A 19,750-nucleotide genomic window follows, 5' to 3' on the forward strand; every position below is an offset into this window, starting at 1 on the left:
CTTTATATCTACACTACTTATTTGAAAAGCTAAACATTTTTTTAAATTGAATATATGCATTTTGATAGAATATCTGACTGCCATACTAAAGAAGTTAATTCAAAATGATTTGGGCCCGAGACAATTAAATTTAATGTGATGGATCAGTCAGGATCTGTGAACAAACTTTTTTTTTAAAGAAAGCACTTTGCATTGGCTCTAGATCTAACATATTGAACTAAACAACTGATAACAAATAGTTTGAAAACTTTATCTGAACAATATTTCTATGTTTAATCCAAATATTTTTAACTGAATCCCTGTGCACGTCTTACAAGTCGGGCTCTGTTCTTTTCAGTGTATTCTGTATTGAACAATCGTAGAACGTGCCTACTTCATCACCTACCGGCACATCGAAGGCCAAGTGTGGCATTAGCACAAGCACTCCAGATTTAAAACAAATGATGAACAACATCTTAATTCCTGGCTTTTTGAGTTTTGAGGAATAAGGTCAGTAATTCGGTCGAAAATGTGCTTCCGTGGTGAAGAAGTCCATAATAAATAGATCCTAATTTTCCCATTTTCTGCGCAAATTCGTGTAGAACGAGTGCTTTAATCACACTTTTTCGCTACTAGAATACATTCTGCATGAAATGAGACGGTTTTCATGTTCATACAACCCACATGGCAAGTTTTGCAAATCGAAACCGGAAGTAGGTGTTTATTGCGCGGAGGAGAGCAAATATGCGCTATTTTTAGGGTAGCAGACCACAACTGACTGGCATTTCACTAGAAACTATTCAACCCCCTATTTTCTTTTCATTTTTTCGTTAATTTGTGATAGAACTTTCATGAAAAATTGGTGTAGGAAATAGAGAATCCATCATTGGTGTTCGGTTAAGATCAGAAAATCCCAACCCGAGGGCGCACCGCTCAAGTCTTAAACGAGGCTGAGCCGAGTTTAAGACTTGAGCGGTGCGCCCGAGGGTTGGGATTTCCGATCTTCACCGAACACCAATGATGGATTCTATTTCTCACTTACCACAACAGAAACAATAAGAACAAGCATAAAAATATGAAACTACTTAAAACGCGGGAAATTGGCGTCCGTAAGCAGAAGTGACGTCGTGATATTTCAGTGACGCACAATAACAAAGTTCCGCTTTAGTTTTATCGTTTGTAACGTAACGGTACGTTCTTATCATAAAGTAATGAATTTTGAATCGAGAAATACACTATAAGGAAAGGAGAGAAAAGATAAAGGTACCTGATTTTTAATTATTTTACATAAATAATATGTATATTCAGCGCATGAAGGAGTCCGTCACAGGAGTGTGGGATAACCCATGTGAGATAAGATTTTCCAGCACTTCTAAAAGTAGAGATTTTTCTGTCCGATAGGTGAGAAAAAGTGATGTTCTCTAAAGATACGTAAAGACGACATGAAGTTGTCGTTTTTTTATATGAAACAAAGAAGGATTTGAATTACTGACCTTTAACCTTGAGTCATCAGCTACATGTATTACGAACGCATGAATTCCGATCAACATCACTTTGACGCATTAAAACAGCGATAAAACCTGTTTTGCCGTTATCATTCCGGACCGCGTAATCAGAAAAAAAAATTCGGAGATTTTTACCTGCGTGCGGGCGGATGAATTTCTTTTTCTTTTTCTCGGGAATGAAATCATTGATGCGGTAGTTTCGACGAACGACAAATCAATTTGGTATGGCCCAATACTGTCACCGAAAGAGGGAAGTTCTGTTGAAATCTCCTGACAAGTTGCTTATCATTCGTCATGTTAACTGGTTATTATTGAGTGAATGAGTACAAAAAGTAGTAAGTTTTTTTGTTTACGACACCAACAAAAAACAAATACTTCTTAGTTAACAATGCCAGAAGTGCTCCTTCCAAGCAGACATAATTTTCATTACAGTAAACTCTCCTCAGCAAGACCCTTTATGCAACAAACACTTTTCAACCTTCCCAATGCTATTCCTTCAAAAAAGGTGGCACTGTACTTACAAAAGCGGTTCCTACTGAACCATTGAGGTTCTTTCACGATACGATCAGAAATATCTGGGTGTTGTACAAGTCTTCTTTGTAAATCCGTTGTCCCGCATTTAGGAGCGCCTATTAAATAAAAGTACGGCAGGCACTTGAGTCCATTTGATGTATCACTCTCTTCGTCCTCAAACCAGCATGGATTTCGGTACTGTTCGTGAAATTTGAATGGACCCTGCAATTTCAAATTTTATAAAATATTTTGACAAAGATATAACGATTTAGGATATTTGATGTTTTTGCAATTGAAACCATGGATAACAGGTGAGCGTAAAAATGTAATTACCTTCAATCACTAATACATCGTTTCAATCTGATGTTTTCTGAAATATTTCACGGAAATCAAATTTCAACCCAGCAGTCTTTGAAACATGAAAAGAATGCATAAATATGATAATGTAGAAAAACCGAAGACGAGTCCTTCAAAACAAATATCTCTACTATAAGATCCTCTTTAATAGCACTTTCTTTGAAAAAAATTACAATATCTCTTATCTCTGAAGTGAGCCTAGAAAGAAAATGGTTTTCTGAGAAAATATCAGTGTCAGAATGAAGAAAGAAATTAACATTATTACAGATTATTTTATCTCACCAGACTTTGCAAGTCTAGACAAACCGTTATTACGTTGTGAAATCAGTACTTTTTCATAATTTGTTTCATTAACGAAACTCCTATATCAAAGTATATTTGAGACGCGCCACGAGAAAACCAACATAGTGACTTTGCGACCAGCATGGATCCAGACCAGCCTGCTGCGCAGTCTGGTCAGGATCCATGCTGTTCGCTTTCGGTTTCTCTTATTACTATAGGCATTGAAAGCAAACTGCATGGTTCCTAACCAGACTGCGCGGATGCGCAGGCTGGTCTGAATCCATGCTGGTCGCAAACCCACTATGTTGGTTTTCTCATGGCACGGCTCATTTAATCATAAGTATAATGTAACTGTTCCCGAACCATTCAATTAAGGCTACTAGTACCATTATAAGGGTATTACTTGAAAACCCGCCAGCTAAATATTGTCATTAATGGAATTTAGGAACGTAAAACACGGTAAAACAATAAAAAAACGTATGGAAAAAAATCTGAGAACAGCTGAATAACGTAAAGAAAAAGCACGCCAACTGTTGGTAACATCTGCAGCGCCAAGCGACATCCGACGTCATAACGTCGTTTCGTAAATCATAATGGAAATAAACCCAAGAGGCTAAATCTACAACAAATATAGATATATGTAGTATCAATTGTATTATATATATATAAACTCAGGCATACTGGTGGCCAAGCGGTAAGACGAGTTAACCAAGGAAGCCGGAATTACTTAAAGCATCTTTCTATTAAACTTTAAAGGAACTGGCCTCCAGATCGTTCGACAACAAAAAACATTAAGACTTTTAGATATACATGGGTTTTTTTTTAAACTATTAAAGGGCAATAACTCTAATGTAAATTGACCAATTAAAAAAATGACGGGTATCATCGAAGTATGTTGGTTCATATATATTTCAAGTTTCATAAAATTCTACCAGCTTGTTACTGAGAAATGGCTGCAGACGCGGATTTTTCATTAAATCAAGGGCAATAACTCTAAGGGAAATTGACCAATCAAAAAAAAAAAAAAAAATGTTTATTTAAAGTTTCATGAAATTCTACCAGCTAGTTACTAAGAAATGGCTGTGGAAGGACAATTTGGGCATTTTTCATTAAATCAAGGGCAATAACTCTAAGGGAAATTGAGTAAGAACAAAAAAAATAAAAAAACTTGACGGGCATCCCCTCAGTATGTTGGTTCATATTTATTTCAAGTTTCATGAAATTCTACCTGCTAGTTACTGAGAAATGGCTGCGGACGGACGGACGCACGCACGCACGGACGTGGACGGACAACGCCATTTCAATACCCCCCCCCCCCCCCTCCTCCCGATTTCATCGGCGGGGAATAATAAAAACTACAGATTTGTACATAACAAACCAACCAATTGATAGAATATCATTAAACTTCTTTCATTCTTTTCCATGAACATTTATTATAAACATGTGAAGTTGTGTACCCACACCTGGTCACCACCTTGCCTTGGTCACACACCCTCCCCCCCCCCCCCCCCCCCCCCAAAATGTATATGAAATTTTTATTTTGTTTTCAAACCTTCCATGAATATAAATCAACACGCAAAGTTTTACCGTTCCCCCACCTCACTCCTCCACCCAGTCATGCCCACCACCCCAATCATGCATAATCACTCACCCGCCACTCCCCCCCCCCCCCCCCATTCTTTTTTTTTTTAATTCTTAATTTTTAATCAACATGTGATATTTTGAACCCTCATCCGGTCACTCCCGCTGCCTCCCTACCCCCCCCCCCACCCCACCACCACCACCACCAAAAAAAGCATTCATTTTCTGTTAAATTGATTTTGTCTATTGAAATTGTTCGCTTCTTAGTAACATCCTTAACTTTTTGCCGGATATCTTTTTTGCCATTCCTCACCACAAACCCTTTCGGCGGGGGATACCAATTCATCGAATTTGCTTGTTGTCATAATTCACTGAACAGGAAGATGTCTTTGTTGCCGCGGCGATCCGATGTTCGATTCCCGGCGCGGTCATCTTTTTTTCTTGAGGTAGAATTTTTAGAACTGTTCATAATATGACCAAACTTTAATTTGAAAGATCATTATTTTAAGCCAAATCTGGAGGTCAGTGCCTTTAATCCTTTAAAAACAAATAAAAGCAACGCTGAGGCGTTAAAAAAAATGAAAACATAGAAATCATGAAACAATTCTAACATGACTCGGTTTGATTTCCAGTTAAACAAAGAAGGAAATCAAGCTCTGTATATTCTGTATAAACAAAGGTTGACGCGCGAGAGCATTATGACGTCAAATGGGACGTCAAATTGCTGCATGACGTCTGATACATAACTCCTCGCGTAAATGAATTCCAACATAATATTTATTAAAATATATCAATGAGCATGTCAGAATGAAAACAATCTAGGCCTTCTTGTGATTTATCGTCTAATTTACCACGGTTCATCGTTCAGATGCTTCAGTATTTAACCGCTCGGGCTAACGCCCTCGTGGTTCAATTCCTACGCATCTGAACTCTGAACCGTGGTAAATCAGACGATAAACCACTCGAAGGCCTAGATTATTTGTTGATTATACAATGGGAACCATTTGTGCGAAAAAGAAATTAAGAGTCAAATCTCATTTCCAGTTTACGGCGGTGCTACATTAGACTGATTACACATACCTGCGTGAAAAAAAACACGGTAAAACCTGTTCATTGCATGTCAGATCATTACAGTTAACAAGGTTATTAAAATACCAGCTTACACACACAGATTTAACCGTTCACTTATTAGTCAAAAATGGGTATAACTTTGGAAATACGTGGAGATACGTCCATGTCAAATCTTCTCACTGATGACAAGTGTGTGAAATTTCAATCAGTTTCCACTAGTTGTTACTGAGATATCAGCTTACATAAGAAAGTGCATTAAGACTTATTGTGGCTTACATGGGTACACACCAACGACTATAAATAGATACAAGTAAAGCATGTTTACCAATGTCATTATATCAACAGGCTTGTATTTTCCAGACGCAATGTTATGGTAGTCTTCTTCCGTCGGATGCATCCGTCTTTTAAGCAAAAACGTTCTTTTATCCATAGTTTCAGGAAGATACTCTTCCACCGGACCATAAATCGATGGGTTTAATGTCCTATTCCAGAGGTTTATGTCCTTGAAACTCAAAATTTTCAGTTTTGGTTTTCTCTTCTTCTTGGCTGAGTAATGGGCAGTGTCATATCTGCGTGGCAGAATAACAATGTCAAACAAAGAAGAAACATACAGTTTTTAACTTGTCCTTCGGTCCACTAATCCGTCTAGTATTTTTGTTTTCTGAACATTTCTAATCAATTAAAGCATATTAAAAGGTAGACAAATTTCTGACTGTTCCAAATTCTATAGCTGAAGATCATGGTCAGGGGTAGCTGATATTCGGTGGTGATATATATAAAATCACTAGGATATTATACAGGCATTAATACACTTCATTTCATAAGTGCGCTTATCTTGAATACAATAAATCATTCTGTTCTAAACTGAGAACTTGAGATATTCATATTTTCTGATACGTAATTAGATAAAGATGTAAAAGACATTGAAGGAACAAAGTACAATACGCAGTGTAATTTCTGCAAAAGCAAGCAGTGAAATTTGACGCGTGCGCCTTCGTTCAATTATGTGAGCAATATGGGGTTCGTTAATGTTGTATTACCCTTTAGTGTCAGTCATTTTTCCACTTTTTACGATCAGATGACTCCAGACGTTGAATGGAAACGACATCAGATTGAATATGTTCAACAGGAATACCACAAATAGCACCATCACCAAAAGATAAAATCGCCTCTGAAATGAAAGCGACACATCTATTTCATTGATATAGGAGACGGTTTCAAATAACTACTTTGAGAATTATCCTTATTATTATTGCTATAGATATTATCATCACTGTTATGACTGTTTTACTGTTATCATTATTATTATTAATATTATTACTGTTAATATTATACTGAGTGTAAAAGTATAAGCCAGGGATAGCATTCAACTCATGCCTTTTACGATCCCAGTATGTTGACTTTCTCCGACGTAAAATGGAAACATCATAAGATTGCATTTTGAAAGTTACCATCATTTTAATTCAATGCCATGGCGTTTTTTTTTCATTTATTCTGCATATTTATTTTCATAGTTTAATCACGAAAATCAGAGATCAGTGAATACTAATATGTAAGACTGCGAGTCGTGTATAACTTTCAGCTCCGCCATGTTGTGACGTCATGTTTCTGTTCACTGAGTAAGATTAAGGCCTATTTTTTCTACAGTTGTGTACTGTTTCCGGACTAATTTTTGTTAACGCAACACGACTCTACTCTTAGACTAGTATTTGCAAAACAAATAAAACAATGCAGGCTGTAAATGTTTTCATCTTTGAAATTCAAAGCAATCAGACCCTCCATATAACGTTTGAAAAGCTCGTAACAGAAACACTAGCTTGTGATATTCTATGTGATTGTATAATGGAAAGAAATATCAATGGAACACAACACCAGAATCTGTCCTCTTCTGAAATGTCTTTATATGCGTTTACACGTCACGTGTGGACGTATACAAGAATTTGTTCTAAGATCTATTCGTGATAGTGCTTATCTCAAAATACCAAAGAGGTCAATAATAATGTAAGGGAAGTAACACAATAAAATGTGTATTAGTACATCCTTTCATCTTCTGCTTATGATAATATTAAAATGAATGTTGTGTTCACTCTTATTAATCATATACAGTCGAAACTCGGTATCTCGAATTTCAAGGGACCGTGCTTTTTATTTCGAGATAACCGAAATTCGAGTTATGAGGAGGGATGTATATGGACGAAATGATGGAAAAAGTTGATTAAGTTACGAAAAGATTTAATAAGAAATAAAATCTGTTTCCTTGATGCCGTGTATACGCTCTGGGCACTTTACGCGTACACGATTCTGTACAGTTTGTGTTTATCAAAGTTTTCAGTTTTTCGAAGAATAAAAATGATACTAACCTCAGATGTTTTTTGAGGCAAGTTTCCTTTTCGTACCACGTTTCTCTCACGGAGGATTGATAGCATTTCGATCTGACATTTTGAACGAATGATGCTTTACCCAAAGAAGTTATTTTTTTTACAGTCTCATCGAGATTACCTCTAATTAATCCTTATTAATGATCCCAACTGATCAAACTAATGAATTCATTTAGTTTAAATTAAAAGCAGTTTTCATAACGTTTCAAAAACAAATGATCGCTGATTAAGAAATCTAGTGTTTACATCAAACAATTATCATTATGGCACGTGCAAACAAGTATGACATCATCTCACTTTGATAATGGCCGTACCTTTGATATGTCGGCATCACGGCTTTCTGGTTAGGCAATAAACATGAACATGTGTTAAAAACCAGCCACATTCACAATGAGATGTGTGAAATTTTATCGCATATTTTTCTCACTTCGACTTACCGAGTTTACAATGCACTTGAATTTTATTGACGGGACTGAAAATCCCTTTCAACATATCCGGAATCTCGATAAGTCAAATTTTGACGTAACCGGAGTTGAAGTACGTATGTAAAGAAGGAAATTTGACGGGACTTGAAAATTTCTTCGACTTAAGCGGGATTTCGAGGTAAGCGAGTTTGAGATACCGAGTTTCGACTGTACGTTATACATGTACTAAGAAAATTGTCAAAGGGCCATCACTCATGGTAAAATTGTCGAATATGAAATACATGTGCGAAGTCGTCGAGCATTCTTATCTTATAGTGAATATATTTTGAAAGAATTCGATGCCCAGTAGTTCAAAACCCTCAGATTGAGAACAAACAAAGAAGAAGAAGACAACGACGAAGGCAGTGTTAATGAAAACCGCGTCAAAAATCAGAAGTTATCGATATTTGCCAGCTATGAAAAGCATAACTGTATTGATGTAACAACTTTGTATGGAAGCCCTGGAGGGACAATTGATTTCCGTACTTCCCGCTTCTGACTTCTAACTTTTGCACTTCTCACTTCCAACTTCTTGACTTCCTACTTCTAACTTCCACACTTCTGACTCCTAACTTCCGCACTTTTGACTTCCAACTTCCTGACTTTCGACTTCTGATTTCCAACTTCCACACTTCTTACTTCCGACTTCTTGACTTCTTACTTCCTTCTTCTAACTTCCTGACTTCCGACTTCCAACTTCCGCACTTCTGACTTCCAACTTCCTGACTTCCAACTTCAGCACTTCTGACTTCCAACTTCCTGACTTCTTACTTCCGACTTCCAACTTCCACACTTCTTACTTCCGACTTCCAAAGAGGGAAAGTTGGAAGTCAGAAGTGCGGAAGCCAGGAAGTTAGAAGTCAGAAGTGTGGAAGTCAGAAGTGCGGAAGTTAGAAGATGGAAGTAAGAAGTCGGAAGTAAGAAATGTGGAAGCTGGAAATCAGAAGTCGAAAATCAGGAAATTAGAAGTCAGAAGTGCGGAAGATAGAAGTAAGAAGTGTGGAAGTTGGAAGTCGGAAGTAAGAAGTCAGGAAGTTGGAAGTCAGAAGTGCGGAAGTTGGAAGTTGGAAGTAAGAAGTGCGGAAGTTGGAAGTCAGGAAGTTAGAAGAAGGAAGTAAGAAGTCGGAAGTAAGAAGTTTGGAAGTTGGAAATCAGAAGTCGAAAGTCAGGAAGTTGGAAGTCAGAAGTGCGGAAGTTAGAAGTCAGAAGTGTGGAAGTTAGAAGTAGGAAGTAGGAAGTCAAGAAGTTGGAAGTGAGAAGTGCAAAAGTTAGAAGTCAGAAGTGGGAAGTACGGAAATCAATTGTCCCTCCAGGGCTTCCATAACTTTGTCTAAATTAAATTACCGATACGCAATGCAGCATAATGGTCGTTATACAAGATATGAGATCGATAAAACAAATGATCTTTAATCTATATAGTAGCTTTATCGATATTCAATAAGCCTAGTGTAATTGACATACCTCTTTGAAAGGGTGATTCATTGTCGATATAGGGCAGGTCATCTGAACATCTACCTATAAAAAGAAACAAGAAATGTTGTAAAACACAATTTTTTCCAGTAGGGTTGACAATTGATAATCCTCCTTAAAGTTTGACGATTGTAGGCCGAAATGTTCTATAGTCAACGAGCCGAAATCGTTTCAAGGTTCAAGGTAACTTAGTGACCAATGACCTACCGACCTACAAAACATTAGGGGTCAGCTTATGTGTTCTTTTGTTATTTAGAAGAAAACATACCGAGTCTTAAGGTCACTGTAATCTTAACCTTTGTCCTACTAATCCCACAAACATTAGGGACTGCAATCATTCTAAGAATTGTGAGACCAAGCAATCGGAAGTCGAATGGACTGACGGATCAACTGACAATAAGCTTGATAATCATAAAAAACATGAACGTATGTTGGTATAGCATAAGATATAAATAACAAGAAATATCTTTAAAAATGATGGTCGGCGAATTGTAATAAGGAAAGAAGTTTATGAATTTTTCATCTAACATTCATCTTTCATCTAACATTTTTCAAATTGCAAAACTAAACACCGCACTTTAACAATTTAAATGGTTCTCTTTTCATTTTTCGCAAAGGTTTCGTAGGGTTGCAATTTTGTTTCGTTTATCCTTAGACGAATAATTACAGCAGTAGTTTGATGAAGATTCATGAAGCGGTTCATGAGAAGAGGTCATTAAACGTGTTTATATTTTTAGCTAAATTGGTCCCTATCCCCATTTGTAACAAAATAGCAGGAGACCTTACGATATTGTTACACATCGAGTTTGATAAAAATCCATTACATTTTAGTGGTTAATGCGAAGAAAGGCATATCTACTTTTAGCAATAGTGGTCCCTAATAGGGCCTAAGTTCCTATATAAATAAATTTGGAAGAGGACCTTTTAATGATGCTCCAGACCAAGTATGACAAATGTCCCAGCTGAACAAAGTTGGCTGCGGGCCTAATAAAGATGTTACAAATCAAGTTTGATTAGAATACATGAGAAAAAATCAATTAAAGGATTTTTTTTATTTATTATTTTTATTTATTTCTAAAATAGGCCAACTGATCCCGCTTTAACAAATGCATATTCGCTATTCATGAATCTTTGGACAATGACGTCACACCTATAAAAAAGTGAAGGTCAAGCAAAACATACAATTGTAATTATTTCAATATTTTTGTTTCATAAGCAAAGTTTGACCGTAGTCATATCACATAGATAAACTGTATGCAGCGTACCTTCATTTCAGTGTAATGAGATTCAGTCATTATATAGCATATATATAATAAAACAGATTTCAACTGAGTTCAATATTTGCATACCATACTAAAGAAAAATATTCATATATAATAAATCAGTTAAATAATTTATAACAAATATATCAAAGCAAACAAGTACTCATTTTAATATGCAATCTGAATAAGTCACAAAAGCAAGAAACCTTTTCATATCATTTCCGCAGCCTTAACGTACTAAAACGTATTAGCGTCTGATGGCCCTTTCACGCTTCCGTAGAAACAACATTTATGACACGAAACTTATTTTGAAAATATTTCTGAAATGTCTAGGTCTGCAGCTCTCAAATACGGTTATATCTTACATCTGAGGCATATACTGACACTCTCAGACAACATCAAAAATGACATTTTGAGCGATTTGATGAAGTTCCAAAATTATCAATGTACCCTTGGTCCGTTACGGACCCCTGTGGGATTTCTGTTTATCCAGAGCTCATATATTTTTTCATAGATTAAAAGCTGACATGCTGTACTAAAGCCCAGGTAATTTCAATTTGTAATAAAGTGCTGGAAATTGGCTCCCCAATAGCAAAAAAAAAAAAAAAAAGAAGAAGTCCACGCCCATACATTTAGACTGGGTGACCCCTGCGCGTGACCCCTGACTATCTACGAATCAAAGTGCGGCTTTCGTTTTCAAGTTTAGCATTTCTACTTTTATACATTTTATTTACATTCCGGAAATAGCTGAAGGTCGAGTGACGTCATTTTCTGTGTTGTCAAAAACATACGTATGCCTGGCGAGATTGCATAAATATGTGCTGGCCGTCCTTAGGATATACATGTACAGACGACAATTGTAACAAGGAAAATCTTTAAAAAGCACTTCTCTACATAAAAGACTCTTATCACACCCTTATTCATGTGATACGCAGACCGTATTCAGCTCTTTCTTTAATTTGATATATGTTGGTATTTGAACAGGTTTTTATCATATTTATTATTATTTTGAGATATATCAATATTCCTGCTAAATATACTGAGCCAAAGTTAGCTTTAAAACTGTGAACAGCATCGTTTAGGACAAACGCTTTGTCTACATTTCACTCAGCGTAGCACAATCAACAGAGTGAAAGAAATTGACACTCTCGTCCAATCAGGCAGAGTGTTGCATAAATCTTCCATTTTGGTAAATTATCTATAATGCGTTATCAAGTAGTTTGATTTGCAAACTGAAGTCACGTGGCATAGGTAACGAAAACGAATTTAGACGGCGTTCGCCGAAAAATGTTGAGATTCAGCGTTCGATACACATACATTAATACTGCTTTTAAGTCCAACTGAATAGGAAGCAATGCATCAACGATACATCATCATAAGTTTTCATGAGTATGACATTCTCTTATCTGCCTAAATCAGGAACCAAATTCACCTGATTCTTTTAGACTTAAATAAAGCCTTTGACACGGTATAAATCATTAAGTCCAGACCTTTATAATGTATATGTATCTATTTATCTTTTTATACTGATTCACTCCTCTTTACGAGTATTACATGCAGCTGCGCGCCTGTACAAGAAATTTAAAAGTAGAATGGACATGAGAATAAAAGTAATACACGATGTGTATTGCGAGCATGAATACAGTTGATAGTGTTAAAAACAAGAAGGATTTACAGATAAAAGCAGTTTAAAAACAGGTCTATCGTGTTAAGCATTGTGTGCAAGTTTAGTCACACCCTGCTTAAACTGGTTCTGGGCGGGGCTTGCACAAGTTGTACTGGAAGGGAATTCCAAAGTACTATGGTGGCTGGAAAAAAAAGAGTACTTATAGTAATTACAGGGAGTGAGGATCTGGGTACAGGAGTGGGGATGCATATGTCTTGTTAGACGGGATCGGGGGCTGACATAGGGAGGAAGTGGTACAGCAACCAAACCATTCACTATTTTGTAGAACATAAGGAGGCGTGAATAAGATCTCCTATTTTCAAGGATACGCCATCTCAGCTGACTTAACATGTTTGTGACACTGCTGTAAGGGGAGTAGTCATAATTAACCCATCGCGCTGCTCTCCGCGATCATCATTTCGATCTGGTGGATGATAAGTTGGGTATAAGGGTTCCAGACGCAGCTAGCATATTCCAGCTGTGGCCTGACTAGGGCTTTATAAGCTACTTCCCGAACTTTTGGGTTTTTGCATCGGATATTTCGCTTAATGAAGTTAAGTATTCGAGTAGCTTTGGACGTGACTAAATTGATGTGTTTATTCCAGTTAAGATCTGAGGATATAGTAACCCAGAGATACTTTGCACCAGGAACTGTTTCCAAGACTTGGCCATGGAGTGTATACTTTGATTTGATTTAAACATATTTTATTTCAAACATATGTGCATATTACATTTTACAATTTACAATATCGAAATTATACATGTTGAAAAAGGATAAGATCCGAAAGCTAAGCTTATAAAGGTCTTCTCCTCTACCCATACTTTGATTTGAAAGGGTTTTTTGACCTTGTTATGTTCATAACTGTGCATTTTGAGGGGTTAAACACCATGTCCCACTTACTTTCCCATAACTGTAACCTATTCAAGTCTTGCTGGAGAATGTTTTCTTGGGCAGGACTATTTACAATTAAAAAGACAGCAGTATCATCGGTGAATAAACGGACCTGTGAAATCAGATTTTCAGGCAGGTCATCTATGTAGAGTAAAAACAGAAGGGGGCCTAGGACGGAGCTGATGTATTATACGAAAAAGGTGCACGTATAAAATTTTAATAGCTCATAACCCATGGAATATAATCTGAAAAGTAGATCCCAGATCCCTCGGAAGCACCGAGGCAAACAGTGAAAATTGCAGACTCGGTTAGATGGAGTCAGTTCATGAGCAGTAATGGAAAATGCAACACTGTCTTGCTGCTTCTATCAATTGCCCTGTATCTGCCGAACCCCTTGTGGGACGTAGACGTGCGGCGCGTCAAGTCACTCGGATGATAAAAGAAAACAGTAAAGTATAATAGACGTGGCAAGTACAGTTTTTCACTGTGTATGGAGTTGTGTATGGTGGCTGATTTCTGCCATTTCGTGTTGGCGTGTTGGCAGGGCGAAAACACAGCAACACTTAAACACTAAAACTCGACAAATACCTAATTTGTCGAGTTTTCGTGTCGACGGGGTGAAAACACGACACATTGTACATTCAGAAGACACGACACGACAAATTTATCTATCGAGTTTTCGTGTTGGCGGGTATAAATGTGTCGCCCTTTATTTGTCGTGCTTTCTCTCCGCCGACAAGAAAACACGACAAATGCTATATATAGTACATTTTAAACATCACCGATAAAACGTATAGTTATTCGGATGCCGGTGGAAAAGGGTTTTAAAAGCAATTTTCTTTCTATTTGAACGAACCGTCAATTGAGAATTTATATATTCACTAAAACTGTATCAGGAGATTTGAGATGCAATGCATATAAATATAATAAAACAGTTTAATAATATGTCAGAAATCAATTACTGTTTCAATAATATGAAGTGTAAGTATAACAGACACGGTTCCAGACATATATCGACAGGGTGGGGTGAGCGGCACAAATTAAGAATGAAGCCGTGTGGATTGAATACGGAAGTGGGTAACTCTCCTTTAAGGCGAGTCAGGGCATATTTGAAATACATGTATATTCATTTATTTTGTTGGATTTATCGTCGCTCCAAAACAAGTTTAGGTCATATGGTGACTTTCCAGCTTTGGTGATGGAGGAAGACCCCAGGTGCCCCTCCGTGCATTATTGCATTACGAGCGGGCACCTGGGTAGAACCTTCCTCACATGAAGAACTCAATGCCTTGAGTGAATCCACATCGATGAGAGGCAAGTAATTTGGAGTTAGTGACCCTAACCACTCGGCCACGGAGGTCCCTCGTTTAAAATATAATATGTATAAAATAGTGGGCTCTGTTGCATTTTTGAGTCCAAATTTTGAGGTACAAGAGGAATTAACCCCCTCCTGGCAGTGAAATCACAGGAGCTATCTCTGGTCATTTATCAAATATAAGTATGTTTTTTTTTTGTTCACAAACTTGTAAATCATAAAATTTATTTTATTTTTATTTTGTTGGGTTTAACGTCGCACCGACACAATTTTAGGTCATATGGCGACTTTCCAGCTTTTTAATGGTGGAGGAAGACCCCAGGTGCCCCTCCGTGCACTATTTCATCACGAGCGGGCACCTGGGTAGAACCACCGACCTTCCGTAAGCCAGCTTGATGGCTTCCTCACGTGAAGAATTGTAAATCATAATATGATCTTTAACTATCTTAATGCTGTTTCAGAAGTCTAGCCCTAGGTCAGTTTTTACTTAATTGGATAAGCAATCCGAATAGGAAAATGCCCGAGGTCCTTTATTGTATGTGTAGTGTGGTGCTTTATCATGCGTTTAATGTTTTATAAGAACAAATCATAATGATAAATCAAAGCCCGTACAAACGTATAAACGAGAGAAGTTAATCTTCATTGAGACCCACGTGTACACGTAATTTCTAATTGTACAGGCTCGAATCCAGGGCCGGTCCCGAAGGGGTTCGTGCTAGGGGTGTCCGTGCCCCCTCCCCCAATTGACCGGCTGAGAAGTGACCTGTACTCATCAAAGTTGCGCCCAACTATTTTTATAAATGTTGATGGTAGTGAAGTTTTAAATGTGCGCTGGGCATTAAAAATTATAGGCGAAATTAGTTATCATTTAATCTGGGCCTACAGATAATTCAGGAAACTGAAAAACTAAACACACCAAAAATGCAATATAAAGGGACCTTGAAAAGAGCAAATAATGCATCTAGAACGTGCCCAAATGTGTCATAAAATGCTTAATCCTAGGCACCCCTGGACTCACAGTGACCTAGGCAGTCCCCTACATCCCTCCGCAACAACTGAAAAGGGCCAGCTACGCCAATGCATGTCAAAATAATTGAGGCCAGCTACACAACTGCGTGTATTCAATATAATACACGGTCAGTTTTGTAAATGCATGTATCAATACAGTACATCATTGATGCAACCATCAAAGACGCCGCCAAGTGTTGTGTCTGAAGTACATTTACTACTCCCACTTCATGGCAGGCTAGAACTAACATCTCCGGATTTCGTGGAAAATTGTATTGAACTAACAATGAAACAGTTGAAACGGGCTTAATCCAAAAACGAACAATTATTTAATGTTTCAGGTTTCAAGTTTATTGGCATAATCAGCAAAAATAATTTTCCTTTGGCCATTTACAAATAGTTAGCAAGAAAAATGGCAAAGGCATTAAGCACAGCAATATATTACACATATAAAATATACATAAATAGTTCAGCTAAGGAAACAGTCATAACTTCCAGAGTATTTTACTTCAAAAGCGTCCTTAATAAACCGTGTCAGATTATAAATCCTTGTTTTTATTTGTAGACGACATTTAAGTATTAATCTCAGGCCATGATATATGATTCAAGTATTTTCTTCGGACTTGCGAGTATTTAGTACAGCATAATATACAAGAGCTCCGCCAAGAACAACAAAGGAAAGAAATTCAAAAAAAATTTAAGTCCACAAAAAATCATTACCATGCAGGTACAGGTATGTCAAAATACACCTAAAATTGGAGGTACCATCCATGTTGTACCACAGAAAAGTGGTCTCGGGTTTTCCCTACGGCCAATAATAAAAACGTTTCAAAATAAGCTATTTAAAGTAACATAAAAGGAAAGTAATTAAAAAAAATATATTGAAAATGAACAAAAAAAAAAAGGATCTGCCAAATAAAAACAACAGCACAGCAATGCAGAGTAATATACACAAAACAAAGTCATACTTGACATTTGACCTCTAAGTGTGACCTGGACCTTAAAGCAAGTCATCCGAAACATGCGCTCTGCACGTCGTTTCGGTGTGGTGAACATTTGTGTCAAGTTTCTTTGAAATCCTTCAAGGGAGTTACAGAGCGGACACGAAATTTCTAACGTACGGACGGACACCGGGGTATAACATAATACGTCCATTCGGGCGTATAAAAATGCTATTCAATTTCTGTGACATTTGCATTACACATTTTACATAATAGCCTGTCAGAGTAACTTCTCTCGTTCGTTTGTACGGGCTTTGGTTTTATTATTTTGATATAAAATTGGCTAAATTGGTATATATGTTGAAAACTATTAGTAGTGAGCCATACATAAAATTTCGAGCAAAGACAATTTATATTGAATGCGACACGATTGTGTAAAATGTTTTATCAAATTATGTAACTGAAGTATTATTTTTATGCAAGTAATCCTTCTATTTGTACTTTTCAAACATTCTCATCAATTTGATTGTCATTCTGTGACTGTCACATTACTATTGTTGCCATTATTGCCATGCTATTATTTATATCTATATTGGCTTATGTCGATGTGCTTTATATGCATAAGACTTAATGAAATTTCTAATCTTTTTCTGATATTTTTTTCTATAAAACATTAAACGTATGGCAAAGCACAACCTTTAATATCATAGAAATAAATTGTTATTCTGTAAAGTCGTCGTGGAATTAAAACCAGACATATCGAATATTTATCCCGCAATTTTAATACTACCTATTGATAAGCTATTCCCTTTACAAACGGTTAACAGTTTTAATCCAAAAGGATTTATGACGTGTTGACCCTAACGGGTAAATGAATAGATTGACCCGTATTGTCCGGTATATTGACATAGCGCTACGAAAACTAACACCAAACGAAGCAGTTTTACGGTAAACTTGGTAGATTTCCACTGTCTGTGTTAGCTTAAGAAAGAGCAATTAAATCCTGGTTAAAAGTAAAATGAATCATGGTACATCTATTAACACTATGTACACTGAACAATGTAACAACACTGATGGGAAAAGTTGGGGATATTGCATGAACTCTTTGTTAGAAAATTTAGGATATTCATACTTTTAACTGATTTTGATGAAAATTTTAATTAGTTCAGTAATCTAAAAAGACGTCTACGAGATCAGTACATACAGGACTGGCATGTGTCTATTAGTAATAAGCCTAGAGATCCTACTTTCCACCAAGGAAAATGACATGTTTGGCTGTCACAGTGGCGGTGAAGGATTCGTTCGATTAAAAATAAAATTGAGGCGGAGTAGTAAGAGTAAGGTAAACCATTAGGCACTATATTCTTTGTTGAGACGACATAGCTGGCAAATAACTGATATCTCTCTGTGCCAGAGTTTCGCACACAGTATTTGGAGAAGATTGTGATTTTGTCAGTTTCTCTCCTCCTTTGTTCTTTGATCCCATTCGATCTTTTTAACACATTAGCCGACATTTACATTAGCTACTACAAATAGTATGGCCCAAGGCAAATAATGTTCCTTACACCGACGAAAAATGTCATTAAGGCAGTCAGTGGTTAGCAGGTTGGACTACAACGCCAGCGGTCCGGGTTCGATTTCCGGTCGCGGCTGATATCCCGACTAGTGTTCAGTGCCGGGTGATTTACTTAAATTGATACTGTTACCAGCAGTATTGGCCTAGACTGGATGCTGAGGAGGTAAATATGACACCTGCCGTGGGTTCGGCTCAATCCATTCCAGGTGGGGACTTTCGTCGACTACCCAAATTAAACAAGAAACTTTTGTTTATTTACCTAGTGAGCGGAATTCACTTAATCCGATAAAATCCAGTAATTGTTTCATAAAATATTGTAACAACGTTAATATCCTTTGTTTTATTCGTTAGATTTTATGCTTTAACTCATTTTCCACAATTCCACATAAATTTCCACAAGAAATACCAAAATTAAAGCACTGAAAACATGTTTTTAAGAGCACAAAACAACGCGACGTATCGATACTTCGTCATTAATAATAGACGGGTATGTATTAATCTATAACATACATTAATTGTAAAATAATTACAGATATTAAATATTACATTTGTATTTGTGTATTTATTACATTATCTAATTGCAAAAAAATAATCTTTCAAGTTTACCTCTTAATTAAGAAATACGGTTTCCTATGCATATCCTTTAAGAACCAATCTTTCAATACCAATTTTAAAGAGTGAATGCTGTACTGTACTTTCAAATAATCCATTATACATACATGTTTTCATATACAATGTTTCAATAACAAGCGAAACCAATTTACCAAATTGTGTACATAAGAATGGTTCAATTTATTCTGTTGTTAATCCGCTTATTGAACGCGACATGTCCTGGTTATTGCCAAAGGCAGATAAATGCCGACTTGCAAATAAACTTGACCTGACATGACTTGACATGATTAACATTGCCACTTAGGCTTAGTTGTAGCCTGGGAAGCCGTTGATAATATTTGTGCTTTGTCAGAAGAAATCATACCTAATACCTATGCATTAAAGATCACTTAATTTGCGCTAATTAGTGTTAATTGGCATTCATCGAGTTTCTGATATTATCAACTGTCAATTTGCAGGTATTAAAAAAGTTAGAAATTGTCAGACTGGATTCCCAGGCTAGCTTAGTTGTTGAGGGCGATGTATTCATGTAAGTATGCGCCAATAAATTAATCCATTGGTTGCTATAGATTTGTTAGATTTGTTAGATCATAACATGAGTAAGATTAAAATCGAATATGGAATAAGGAACTGGTAAATGGTTTAGTGGTAACATTGTTTGACTATGCAACCAGAGGTCGTGAGTTCGAGCCCCGCTCCTCTAACTAAAAACTGCTAACATTGGAATAAGAGTCCCATGTATATGTGCTTTACACATGGCACGTTAAAGAACCAGGGAAGCTTCTGGAATTGGAGCGTCTTCTGTATCTTGCACTATCCTGCTACTAACATAACTAACAGCCTTCTGGAGGAGCCGCCCATATGGGTAACCGGTGGCG

General features: G+C 36.8%; 1 protein-coding gene across 1 annotated transcript; it reads right to left on the reverse strand.

The window, feature by feature from the left end:
* Positions 1–1,910: 1,910 nt before the first annotated feature.
* LOC123541018 (uncharacterized) lies at positions 1,911–18,895 on the reverse strand. The gene is made up of 5 exons (XM_053526010.1): positions 18,867–18,895; positions 9,592–9,645; positions 6,329–6,459; positions 5,614–5,857; positions 1,911–2,219 (listed from the first exon to the last, which is right to left on the reverse strand). Exons 2-5 carry the CDS (start codon positions 9,631–9,633, stop codon positions 1,911–1,913), a joined length of 726 nt encoding a protein of 241 aa, XP_053381985.1. The 5' UTR covers positions 9,634–9,645; positions 18,867–18,895.
* Between the last annotated feature and the right edge of the window lie 855 nt (positions 18,896–19,750).

This window comes from Mercenaria mercenaria, chromosome 16 (assembly GCF_021730395.1).
Source record: "Mercenaria mercenaria strain notata chromosome 16, MADL_Memer_1, whole genome shotgun sequence".
NCBI classification, from domain to species: Eukaryota; Metazoa; Mollusca; class Bivalvia; order Venerida; family Veneridae; genus Mercenaria; species Mercenaria mercenaria.

What these genes read in the sequence shown, in the direction of transcription:
- LOC123541018 (XM_053526010.1), bottom strand. Translation starts at nt 9,633, where the DNA reads ATGACCTGCCCTATATCGACAATGAATCACCCTTTCAAAGAG. An exon ending in TGAATCACCCTTTCAAAGAG is followed by an intron (nt 6,460 to 9,591) that starts GTATGTCAATTA and finishes CTTTCATTTCAG; the next exon opens with AGGCGATTTTATCTTTTGGT. An exon ending in AAAATGACTGACACTAAAGG is followed by an intron (nt 5,858 to 6,328) that starts GTAATACAACAT and finishes TCTGCCACGCAG; the next exon opens with ATATGACACTGCCCATTACT.